At 37.3% G+C, this 12,219-nt stretch overlaps 1 protein-coding gene across 4 annotated transcripts in view; it reads right to left on the bottom strand.

Moving 5' to 3' along the window:
* CENPK (centromere protein K) overlaps positions 1 to 12,147 on the bottom strand; it is a 40,892-nt gene extending 28,745 nt beyond the window's left edge. Inside the window, exons 1-4 of one of the 4 annotated variants that reach the window (XR_006605318.1) lie at positions 11,976 to 12,089; positions 8,903 to 8,957; positions 3,482 to 3,630; positions 1,165 to 1,221 (exon numbers count right to left, since the gene is read on the bottom strand). Coding sequence is in view for 3 of the 4 variants with exons in the window: in XM_045075283.1 (XP_044931218.1) it covers positions 1,165 to 1,221; positions 3,482 to 3,598 (174 nt within the window). In the remaining variant the exon portion in view is untranslated. Of the gene's footprint in view, positions 1 to 1,164; positions 1,222 to 3,481; positions 3,631 to 5,246; positions 5,266 to 8,902; positions 8,958 to 11,975 lie in introns of those variants that run through there. The other 3 variants (XM_045075283.1, XM_004764553.3, XM_004764554.3) reach the window with 3 other exon arrangements.
* Positions 12,148 to 12,219: the final 72 nt, after the last annotated feature.

Raw genomic sequence — 12,219 nt, 5'->3', positions numbered from 1 at the left:
AACTGGAGCTTGCTGGTGGCAGACACAAGCATTCACCTTCCTCACCTGCTGCCCTTGTAACAAACAGAACCTGTTTTCAAATGTAAACTGTGTGATTCGGAATTCAGGAGTACCTTCAATTGGTTCTTATGTCTTCAGACATGCTACTACCAGTTTAGAGATCTTTCTTTAGACTCAATTGTATATTTGACTGTGTTCTTAAAGTTAACACTAAAACATCTTTAATTTTTCATATGGACAAATATATCTCGTTTTCTTTTATAATATCTAGGTTTCTGCTATTAGCCAAGAAGTTTGTCTTGTCCTTAGATTGCACAAATAGTCCCCCAACTTTTCTTGTTAGATTTTTATAGCAATCAATCCAGAATATATGTTTCTACAATGAAATACAGAGGTCCAATTTTATTTTCTCCCAAATAGATAACTAGTTGCACCACTAACATTTATTAACTAATTCATCCTTTTCCCACAAACTGGCTATCATCTTTGTTGTTTTTCTTTTTTTTTTTAAGATTTTATTTATTTATTTGACAGAGAGAGAGAGAGCAATCATAAGTAGTCTGAGGCAGGCAGAGAGAAGGGGGAAGCAGGCTCCCTGCTGAGCAGAGAGCCCAATGTGGGGCTCGATCCCATGACCCTGAGATCATGGCCTGAGCTGAAGGCAGAGGATTAACCCACTGAGCCACCCAGGTGCCCCATCTTTGTCATTTTTAAAATTCTGAATCCATTGCACTGATCCACTGGTATATTCCTAAACCAATTTCATAGGTCCTTGATTATTAAAATGGATATCTTAATCCTTTATTTAAGCATATAATAAAATCAGTTAAGTTTCACACATAGAGTAAAAAAAAAACAAACTGGCTATTATACCCAAGACAAAGTAGAAAAGGTGTTTAAATTTTTAACAAGGTATCTTAATTGCAGTTTTTCACTCAACAGTTAAACATATGTGTAACTATTAAAAGATAATAAAATATTTATAATACTTTATTTAAAAAGTATTTAGAATATTTCTCTTAAATCAGGAAGAGTAGAGAATTTTCCAAGAGATTTAGCATATAGGTATCAACAAACTTCCATTCATATAGATGAGTAATATTCTTATCCAAAACAAAATGAATTAAACTTATCTATTTTTAGGAAGAAAAAAAGAATTCATACCTGAGCATTTGAATCAGTGAGTGTCTCAGTTCCAACAAGTGATAATTTTTTCTGACACTTGATTTAAAAAGTAAATAAAAACAAAACAAAAAGCAAAGCAAAACAAAAAAAGTAAATAAAACAAGTCATACACTATAAGCTTTTATATATAACAGATAATTACTTTTCCCTCTTGTATACCAGTCAGTGTAATATTCCTTTTAAAATAATAAATACAAATAGCTGATGTAAGAGAAGAGTTTACATTCCTCACTTTCTAAGTAAGAGGATCAGGAAGGCCCCCAAACAGGTCCCATGATGAATACATCAAAAGTAGAAAGGGATACGAGAGTCTACATAGAACAAAAAAATGAGCATAAGATATAAAGAAAAAGAAAATACAAACTAATAGTTAGAGTGAATTTGAAGTTAGATAATAGAAAAATAGGAAATAAGAGAATAAGAAGGAAAGCACTGTAGAAAATAACAAAAAGAGGTAAAAAGATAGTTAAGATCATTAGAAAATAAAGCCTTCAGGAGATACTGTTTCTATTCCATTAAAAAAAAAACCCCACAATCATTAATAGTGATTATATCTGACTGAAAATATGGGTAATTTAAATTTCACTCATGTTTATTTCTGGTAGCAGTTATTTATTTATACAAAAAAATTTTTTTTAAAGATTTATTTATTTGAGAGCAAGCAGGGGCAGGGAGAGGGGCAAAGGAGAGGAGAGAAAGAATACCAAGCAGACTACATCCTGAGTTCAGAGCCCAACATGGAGCTTTATTTCCAGACCCTGAGATCACTACTTGAGCCGAAATAAAGACTTAACTGACTACACCACCTAGGCACCCTCCAAAATTTTTTATCTCTAAATTCCATTTCTATACTGAAAAAATACCAAAACAAACAAAAAACAATTATTTATATTATCTTGAAAATACACTAATCATAGGGTGTACAAATAATTTATATTAAAAAATAATTTAGAAAAAAGGAAAAAAAGAAAACCAATAACCGGCTTTAATATAAAATTTTACAGCAAAGAACAGGATGTGAAGCCTGTGGCCTATACCATACACTATGCTAGTAGAAAAAACTTTTACCAATATATTGCAATTTACCAGATAGTGATTCATCAGAAAATGTACATAAATTTCAAAGACAACTTTTTCTAAATTAATTCATATTTTCACTCAAACTCCATAATTACATGTTCTCTCTACTTCTCTATTCTGTCTTAGGAAATGAACCTCACCAAGGTTGGCCCAAATGAGAAACCTGAAAATATCTGTAATTTTCCCCCATTTCAGAACAATTAAATTCCAAATCCTTTTGGTCCTACCTCCTTAGTAACTCTTGAAACCTACCATTTGCAATGATAGGATTTCGTCCTACAGTACTTATTCAGAGCTAGTACTAGAGCCTTCTAAATGCTATTTCTACCTACAGTCTCCATCCTCTATATTCCGTTTTCTTCAAAATCACCAAGTACTTTTCCCAAACTGCATCTCATATCACTTCATGTTTATAATCTTTTAATAGCTCCCCATACTATAAACTCGACAAAATCCTCCATGTCTTTGCTCCTAATTTCTTTTCCAGCCTCACTCCACAGATCCTTCTTCTAATTTACTAAGTCGTAATATTCTACCTAGAATTCTGTAATCTTTCCCAATGTTTATATGTTTTGTTCCTTCTCCTTTGTGTAACTCTCTCAGAGGCTACTTCCTATTTATTCTCTAGAAATGAATTCAGTTTCTACTGCTTTTTATTTATTTATTTAATTTTTAGAGGTGGTGGGAGGGGTTGAAGGAGAGGAAGAGAGAGAATCTTAAGGCTCCCACCCAGCCCAGAGCCTGATGCAGAGCCCAATCTCAGAACCCTGAGATCATCACCCAAGGCAAAAGCAAGAGTCGGACACTTAACCAACTGAGCCACCTTAGGCACCCCTAGTTATTACTGCTTTTAGAAAGCTATCCTTGACTCTTTCAATCTAGGATTATTACTTGTCCTAAAGATGCCTTTGCATTTCTACCATAATATTTCTAATACAATGGCTACTGCCTCTATTAGAAGATAACCTCCTATGGCAGGGACTGTCAATTTTTTCTTTCTATAGCTCTATATTCTGCAGCATAAAGAATCCCAAATAAATGCTTAAAGGTCTAAAAGCTATATATAACATTTATCGTATAATATAATGGCTTTAAGGAACAAGCATAATTATTTTTCTTAAGTCTATTAATGAAATGGAATTAAATCTTATAGTAGTATATATATATATATATATATATATATATATATATCTCACTTTTACCTCTTGGTACTTACTTCTTCCATATCATTCCACATTTCTTCACATTCTTTAATAAGTTCTTCTTCAGCATTTGTAACATCTTCCATATCTGTAGTACTGTCTGGATCCAGATCTTGCTGATTCACTGACATGTGCCTTGTAATAATTAGCCTTGTAAGAAAAACTGAAGTAAAAAATATTTATTCATTTAACAATATTGCTGAACACCTATCACCTCCCAGATACTCACCTAGGAACTATACATGTGAAGAGTCAACAAAATGGGCAAAAATCCTTCCCTATCATGGAACTTACATTTTTCTCTCTTTCTCTCTCTCTATATATATCAAATAATTTACAAATGGAAATAATAACTTTTTAAAAAAGATTTATTTATTTATTGAGAGAGACAGGGAGAGTGAGAGAGAGTGCATGCTAGTAGGTGAAGGGGCAAAGTGAGAGAGACAGATAGAATCTTCAAGCAGAGTGAGGAGCCTAAATGGGGCTCCCTCCCAGGACCCTAAGATCATGAGCTGAGCTGAAATCAAGAGTGCAATGCTTAACCAAGTGAGCCATCCAGGCACCCTAATATAAGTGGAAATAATTATAATTTTATGGAGGAAAGCAAGACAGGGAAGAAAATAGGAAGTGCTTGGGCAGAGGTAATACAATTTTGTAAACAATTGTGGTCACTTAAGGTCATTGAGAAGTTGATAAATGAGCAAAAAACATGAAGGAGACAAGGAAGTAAAACATGGGGATATTTAGAGGAAGAGGCTGCAGGCAGAGAACTGCCAGTGCAAAGACCCTGGGGCAGGAAATATGACTGGCATGTTCCTGGAGCAGTAAAGCAGCCAGTGTGATTGGAGCAAAGTAAAGCAGAGAACACAAGATGGAATCAGAGAGATTAGAGGGATGAGACCATGTGGGCTTTGTAGCCATTTTAACGACTTCAGCTGAGATAATAAACAATTAGAGGGTTTTCAATAGGAGAATGACTTAATTTGAATTAAATTTTAATAGTAAAACTCTGGTTAAGAACAGCCAGTAAGGTCAGAAGCAGAAAACTAGTTAGAAAGCTATTGCAATGATCCAAGAAAATTTTTATTATTAAAAAAGTATAGAACTGGGGCGCCTGGGTGGCTCAGTGAGTTAAGCCTCTGCCTTCAGCTTGGGTCATGATCTCAGGGTCCTGGGATCGAGCCCCACGTCGGGCTCTCTGCTCAGCGGGGAACGTGCTTCTTCCTCTCTCTCTGTACCTGCCTCTCTGCCTACTTGTGATCTCTCTCTCTGTCAAATAAAAAAATAAAATCTTTTTTAAAAAAAAAGTTTAGAACTAAGTAATTAGAAAGAGTTGCCAGTTGATCTCTAAGATGAAGAAGAGAGTGGAGGAAACAGATTCAGCAAGGTATGGGGGAGAGATGATTAAGAATTCAATTTCGGACTTGCTAAAAAAGTGCAGATGCTGATTAAGCAACTGAATGTATGTGTATGGAGTTGAAGGGGAAGTTTCAAGCTAGAATTTGAGTCATCACCATACAAAATATTTAAAGCTGTGAGACTGGGTGAGATCACAAAAGCAAGAGTGTACAGGCAGGAATGAGAAGAGTTCCAGATCTGGAGAAAATGAGGAAGAACCACCAAAACAGTCTAAAAAGCACCAAAAGGGTAAGAGGAAAATTAATAAGAGTATGAAATCCTGAAATTCAAAATACAAAAGTACTAAAGGAAGGAGTGATGAATTATCAAATTATCAAATATAAGAAAGGTAAATTAGATAAAAACAGATTGACAATTTACTTAGCAATATGAGTTGAGGACTGTATTTTCCAAAAACAGTCACAGCAATATTTCAGGTTATCACTCCCTATTCAGAGTTAGAGCCTATTTATCCTCCCCATGAACCTATGACTTTCTGACCGTCTGTGACTTCTAAGACTAAGTCATAAAAGGCAATAGCACTATTACCTCAGAATAGTCTCAGAGTACTCTCCCTTACAAAGCAGCTAACATTCTGTGAGAAAGTCCAAACTGGCACAAATAAAGAGACCAATGGTAAAGCCCATATAGAACGGAACTGAGGATCGCAGCTAAAAGCTAGCATCAACCATTAGACATGCACATGAACATTCTTCGTGATTCAGCCCTTAGACTATTGAGTCTTCTAGACAAGGGCCTACACATTGTGGAAGAAAAAAAAGCTGTCTTGCTGCATTCTGTCTAAATTCTTGATGCAAAGAATTGTTGAGCATAGTAAACGGTTGCTTTACACCTTTAAGTCTTAGGATAATTTGTCACAATAATTTCAATGGAGTAAATACACAAAACTGGAGGCCTTTATAAGAGTAGTTTTGGTAGAGAGGCACCTGGGTGCCTCATGCGATTGAGCATCTGACCCTTGATTTCAGCTTAGGTCATGATCTCAGGGTAGTGAGATAGAGCCCTGCGTGGGCTCTATGCTCAGTGCGGAGTCCGCGTGAGAGTCTCTCTCTGCTTCTCCCCATTCTCGCTTGCGTGCACTTTCTCTCTCTCTCTATAATAAATAAATCTTCAGGATAAAAAAAAGACAAGAAAATAGAGCATCTTAAATGACACAGAAGGAAATACTGCAGAAGTTGCAGGAGAGAAAGAATAATGAGATTTAATACACATGTAGAGGGGTTGATTTAAGATCGAAGTATATATAGTTCATCCAGGGTAGGCAGAATATTAGGGGCATAGAGGCAGTACATGAGTAGATGTGTTGATAGGATCTTTTGGAAGTTCTATTTGGACTGCTTCTCTTTTCTCAGGAAAATGGTTAACTAAGGTCAGAGGCTATGAATGAGGATGAGGAAAAGCACTAAAGATTTATTTTTATTTTTTTTTTAAAGATTTTATTTATTTATCAGAGAGAAAGTGGGAGAGAGCGAGCACAGGCAGACAGAATGGCAGGCAGAGGCAGAGGGAGAAGCAGGCTCCCCTCTGAGCAAGGAGCCCGATGTGGGACTCGATCCCAGGACGCTGGGATCATGACCTGAGCCGAAGGCAGCTGCTTAACCAACTGAGCCACCCAGGCGTCCCGAGATTTAAGAAATATATTAAGAAATATATAAAATACATATATAAGAGAACAGGAAAGAATAAAATAGTAGGATAAATGGGTAGCATTAAATGCCCACTTGAGATTATTAGTTATCAATTTAAAGGGAAACTAAAACATGGTTATATGTTTTCTTCTATAGAGTAGCAGCACAGATGCAGACAAAGACAAAGTGAAAGAATGACAGTCTTTCAGGTATGACCACAGGAATGAGTAACTACTCTAAGATGGAGAATATAATCACTAGAGGAAAAGAGGTCAAGAAAAAGAGAGGCCATAGATGGGTATTAAAGTCACCATGAAGTAGAACAGTAGTTTTGCAGAAGGTTGCAGTGAACCAGAAGCTAAAAATCTTCAAGAAATGAAGGAGCATGATGTAATCCTGCTAGATGACCACTGCAAGGAGTGGTAGGTGGTGGAGTCTGATGGCATGAAATTCCAAGGTGGGGCAATTTTAAGGAAGTAGACAGAACAAAAAAGAATAATAAAGATGTCTAACCAACAACACCAAATGCAAATCAGAATAACCCACTCCCCCAAAACATTTCTACTCTTATGGAACTTAAGTTTTATATTGTTTAATCAGACTTATCAACCGAGAGGTTTTTTTTGTTTGGTTGGTTTTGAAGATTTTATTTATTTATTTGACAGAGAGAGAGAGAGAGAGAGAGATCACAAGTCGGCAGAGAAGCAGGCAGAGAGAGAGGGGGAAGCAGGCTCCCCTCTGAGTAGAGAGCCCGATGCGGGGCTCAATCCCAGAACCCTGAGATCATGACCTGAGCCAAAGGCAGAGGCTTAACCCACTGAGCCACACAGGCGCCCCAAATAGAGAGGTTTTAAAGAAACTTAGGGAGATACATCATGTTCACAGATTGAAGGACTCAATACTGTAAAGATGTTATTTCCCTCAAGTTGATCTATTAAACCTTAATCAAAATTTTTTTCTTGTTTTTGTGGCACATGACAAGCTAATTCTTAAGTTTACAGAAAGGTAAGAAGCCAAAAATAGCCAAGACCATCATGAAGATGAGAAGACTTGCTTTATCAGATTTTAAACTTATTATAAAACCATACTAATTTTTATATTGTAGAATTAGCACATGGATAGGCAAACTGAGCAATGGAACACAAAAAGAAAGTCCTTCTAGATTCACACATTTATGGACCTATGATATATAACAGAGATGGCAATGTAAATTTTTAAAAAATTTTATCTATTTATTTGACAGAGAGAGAGAATGAGCAGGTGGTGGGGAGAGAGGAAAATAGGCTCCTCAGGGAGCCCAATGAGGGACTTGATCTCAGGACTCTGAGCCGAAAGCAGATGCTTAACTGACTGAGCCAAGCAGGTGCCTCTATAGCAATACAAATTAAAGGGATACAAGAACAATCCTAATCGGAGGATATTTCCTATACTATATTGCTTTTTCCTCCATGTATAATTTGGCCTTCTATAGAACTTACTCATTCTTTTTAATTAACTGCATAGTATTTGGGGGGGAAAATAACCCTAGATATACACTTCAATCTTAACACCATCCCTGCATTCCTCAAAAATTCCAAAAACAGAAATGATAAAATAGAACATGAAGAAAACATGGAGACATCTTTTTTGCTTGGATTGGAAAAGCATTCCTAACAAAACTAAGTAAAACTCTATAAAATTTTTTAAAATTTTGCATAAACAAAGATATCATTAAAAAGTTAAAATTTGGGGACGCCTGGGTGGCTCAGTTGGTTGGACGACTGCCCTCGGCTCAGGTCATGATCCTGGAGTTCCGGGATCGAGTCCCGCATTGGGCTCCCAGCTCAAAGGGGAGTCTGCTTCTCCCTCTGACCTTCTCCTTGCTCATGCTCTCTCTCTGTCTCTCTCTCAAATAAATAAATAAAATCTTAAAAAAAAAATAAAATAAAATTTGGAGTGCCTGGGTGGCTCAGTGGGTTCGGCTCAGGCAGGTCATGATCTGAGGGTCCTGGGATCGAGTCCTGCATCAGACTCTCTGCTCAGTAGGAAGCCTGCTTCCTCCCCCACCCTCTGCCTGCCGCCTCTCTGCCTACTTGTGATTTCTCTCTCTGTCAAATAAATAAAATCTTGAAAAAAAAAAAAGAAAAAAGAAACAATATTGAAAAGAGTGTTGAAAAAGAACTGTGCACTGTTGGTAAACCAATCACTTTGGAGGATAATAAGCAATATCCATCAAAATTTTAAATACAGTTACTTTCTGACCCCAAAATTCTATTCCTAGGAATAATCCTACAGATAGATATATTTGCTTCAGTCTACAGGAGTATGCTTACTACAGCATTATCCAAAAAACCTTGTGTGAACTCTACAATTGGACTATCTAGGTTTATTCCTAGCTTCAATATTTACAAGCTGTGTGACCTTGGGCAAGTCACTTAAATAGTCTGAGCCTCAGTTTCCTTATCTGTAAAATGAAGATAATAATATTACTTATCCCATAGATTTATCACAGTTCGACAGGTTACTATGTATAAAGCTCTTAGAACTGTACCAGGCATATAATGAAATATATCATAATTAGCTATTAACATTACAATTACCTTTCGAAGTCAATTAGCAAGACTAGTTAAGTAACTTATGCCATATCCAAAAATGTTTGCACAGAACATCTTCCTTGGTATACATAAAAGATATAGTTAAGTACACAAAGCCACAATCATTAACAATTTTAGAATATTTTCAAGCAAAAAAGTCAAACATATACATCTATTTGTTTTAAATATACCTTAACTTAAAAATTAAGTGCAAATTGTTCTTTCCCCACTTTGTCGAATACTAATCAGTAAAATACATTGTATGTGAAAAAAATGTGAAATTATTTGTGTGCATGTGTGTGGATAGGTGTTCAACAAACTAGCTGAAATAGAAACTCAATGTAGCATGAGAATACAGATTTTTTTTTTAAAGATTTTATTTATTTATTTGACAGAGATCACAAGTAGGCAGAGAGGCAGGCAGAGAGAGAGAGAGGAGGAAGCAGGCTCAATTGCTGAGCAGAGAGCCTGATGCGGGACTCGATTCCAGGACCCCGAGATCATGACCTGAGCCAAAGGCAGAGGTTTAACCCACTGAGCCATCCAGGTGCCCCTAGAATACAGATTTTTTAAAATGTATAAGAGTTTAACTCTATCCCTTTACTACATTTTGTATCCTTAAATGTACCTTTCTAAAAAGAGAGCAAGTCAACCTCAGGGATCTCAGTTAGTATTCCAATTCCCACTCATGTACTGAAGAATATTGCCATATTTAGGGATACTATGCTATACAAACTTAAAAGATCTAATACCAAATTAAAGAAACTCATACTATTATTGGAAAAAGACTAATATACATGAAATAAACTATTAGAAAGTATCCACACAATTCTAAGATCAATGGAATAGAACGGAAAGCCCAGAAATAAACCCCACACACATATGGTCAATTTACAACAAAGGAGTCAGTAATAAACAATGGGGAAAGAACAGTGTCTTCAATCAATTGTGTTGGGAAAACTGGATAGCCACATGCAAAAGAATCAAACAGGACGACTACCTAACACCTTACACAAATATTAACTCGGAATGGATTAAAGACTTTAATGTAAGACCTGAAACTACAAAAACTCCTGGAAGAAATATAGGCAGTAATCTCCTTGGGGATATTTGGCAGGTGTGCGTTTGTGGAAATGGGTGCTGACACCAAAAGCAAAGGCAACAAAAGAAAAAATAAACAAGTGTGAATTCAGCAAACTAAAGTTTCTGCTCAGCAAAGGAAACCATAAACAAAATGAAAATGGAAGGGGAGAAAATATTTGAAAATCATTTCTAAAAACGGGTTAATATTCAAAGTATGTTAGAATTCTTACAACTCAAAAGCAAAAAAAAAATTTTTTTTCAATTAAAAAATAGGCAGAGGATCTGAATAGAAATTTCTCTAAAGAAGAAAGATGGCCAACGGATACATGTAAAGATGCTCAACATCACCCATCATAGGTAAATGCAAATCAAAACCAGTATGAGATATCACCTCATACCTCTTGGAATAGCTATTTTCAAAAAGAGAAGAAATACGCACAATTGGTGGGAAGGTAAATTTGCACTGCCACTGTGGAAAATATCTTGGAGGTTCCTCAAAAAATTAAACACAGAACCACCATATGATCCAGCAACTCCTCTTCTGGATACTTATCTGAAGCAAATGAAAACACTAATTCAAAGATCCATGCACCCAGCATGTTCACTACAGCATTAATTAGCAATAACCAAGATACGGGAACAACCTAGGTATTCATAGATGGATGGATGAAGGAAATGTGGCCATGTATAAACACACACACACACACACACACACACACACACCCTACACAAAGAAATATTATTCAGCTATAAAAACAGAAGCAACTCGGGGCACCTGGGTGGCTCAGTGGGTTAAAGCCTCTGCCTTCGGCTCAGGTCATGATCCCAGGCTCTCTGTTCCGTGGGAAGCCTGCTTCCCCCTCTTTCTCTCTCTGCCTGCCTCTCTGCCCACTTGGGATCCCTGTCAAATAAATAAATAAAATCTTAAAAAAATATATTCTTAAAAAAAAAAAAAGAAAAGAAGAAGGAACTCTTCCTGTTTGCAATAACAAGGATGGCCCTCAAGGGCACTATGCTAAATGAAATAAATCAGACTGAGTAAGACAATTCCCAAATGATTCCACTTAAGTGCAGTGTGGAACCTTGAGAGGGGCGGGGGGTAAAGAAAGAGAACCAAGTTCATAGATACAGAGACCAGACTGGGTTACCAGAGGCAGTGTGGGGAGAGGGAAAAATGGGTCAAGGGGGCCAGAAAGTACAAGCTTGCAGTTATAAAACAGTAAGTCACGAGGATGAAATGCGCAGCTTGTGACTATAGTCAATAATACTGTATTTGAAAGTTTCTAAGACAGTAGATCTTCAACGGTCTCATCACAGAGAAAAAAAAATTCTGTACGTAGGGTGACAGATGTTAACTAGATACTGTGGTGATCATTTTCAAATATATACGAATAGCCAATCGTTATGTCGTCTACCCAGAACTAACACAGCTGGCCCTTGAACAACATACTGCTTAACACTGCAGCTCCACTTAAAACATTTTTCCCCCGGTAAATACACACATAGTACTGAAAACGTATTTCTCTTTCTTATGATTTTAATATTTTTTCTCCACCTTACCTTATTAAAATAATACAGTATACAATTCTCTCCACCCCCGCCAATCCGCCCTCCCCGCCCCCCCCACCTCCGGCAAGAAGTCAGTTTGGAGGGCTTGAAGGGAGCCCCGCAAATTAACCAGTTCCTCAATCCCCTGCCTCTCGGGCATTCTCCCCTAATCCGGAGCGTTTCTAGAGAGGGAGAAGAGCAGTCACAACGACTGGCCGGATGTCCCGTAAACAATTCCCGTGAGGTAAGGGTCCCACCGTCGGGGCTGCAGTTTCACGTCCTGGGACCGTCAGGCCCAGCGTCAAGTGTTTTTCAACCGTTAAGGCGTTCTGCCTATGTCTTACCACCACAGAGCCACGGACTTCAGGTCACCTCAGTCTGGTGTAGACAAGGCTTCCTAGCCTAGGAAGTTTGCGCGCGCTGCTTGCTAATTGGTCCGCTTCTACCCACGCCAGCCAATCCGGAAACTCGCTTGGCCGCTGACGGACAAACTGCGCCGCT

Source organism: Mustela putorius, unplaced genomic scaffold (assembly GCF_011764305.1).
Source record: "Mustela putorius furo isolate JIRA1106 unplaced genomic scaffold, ASM1176430v1.1 tig00000145_pilon_pilon_pilon, whole genome shotgun sequence".
NCBI lineage: Eukaryota > Metazoa > Chordata > Mammalia > Carnivora > Mustelidae > Mustela > Mustela putorius.
This window is presented reverse-complemented; position numbering and strand designations above follow the sequence as displayed.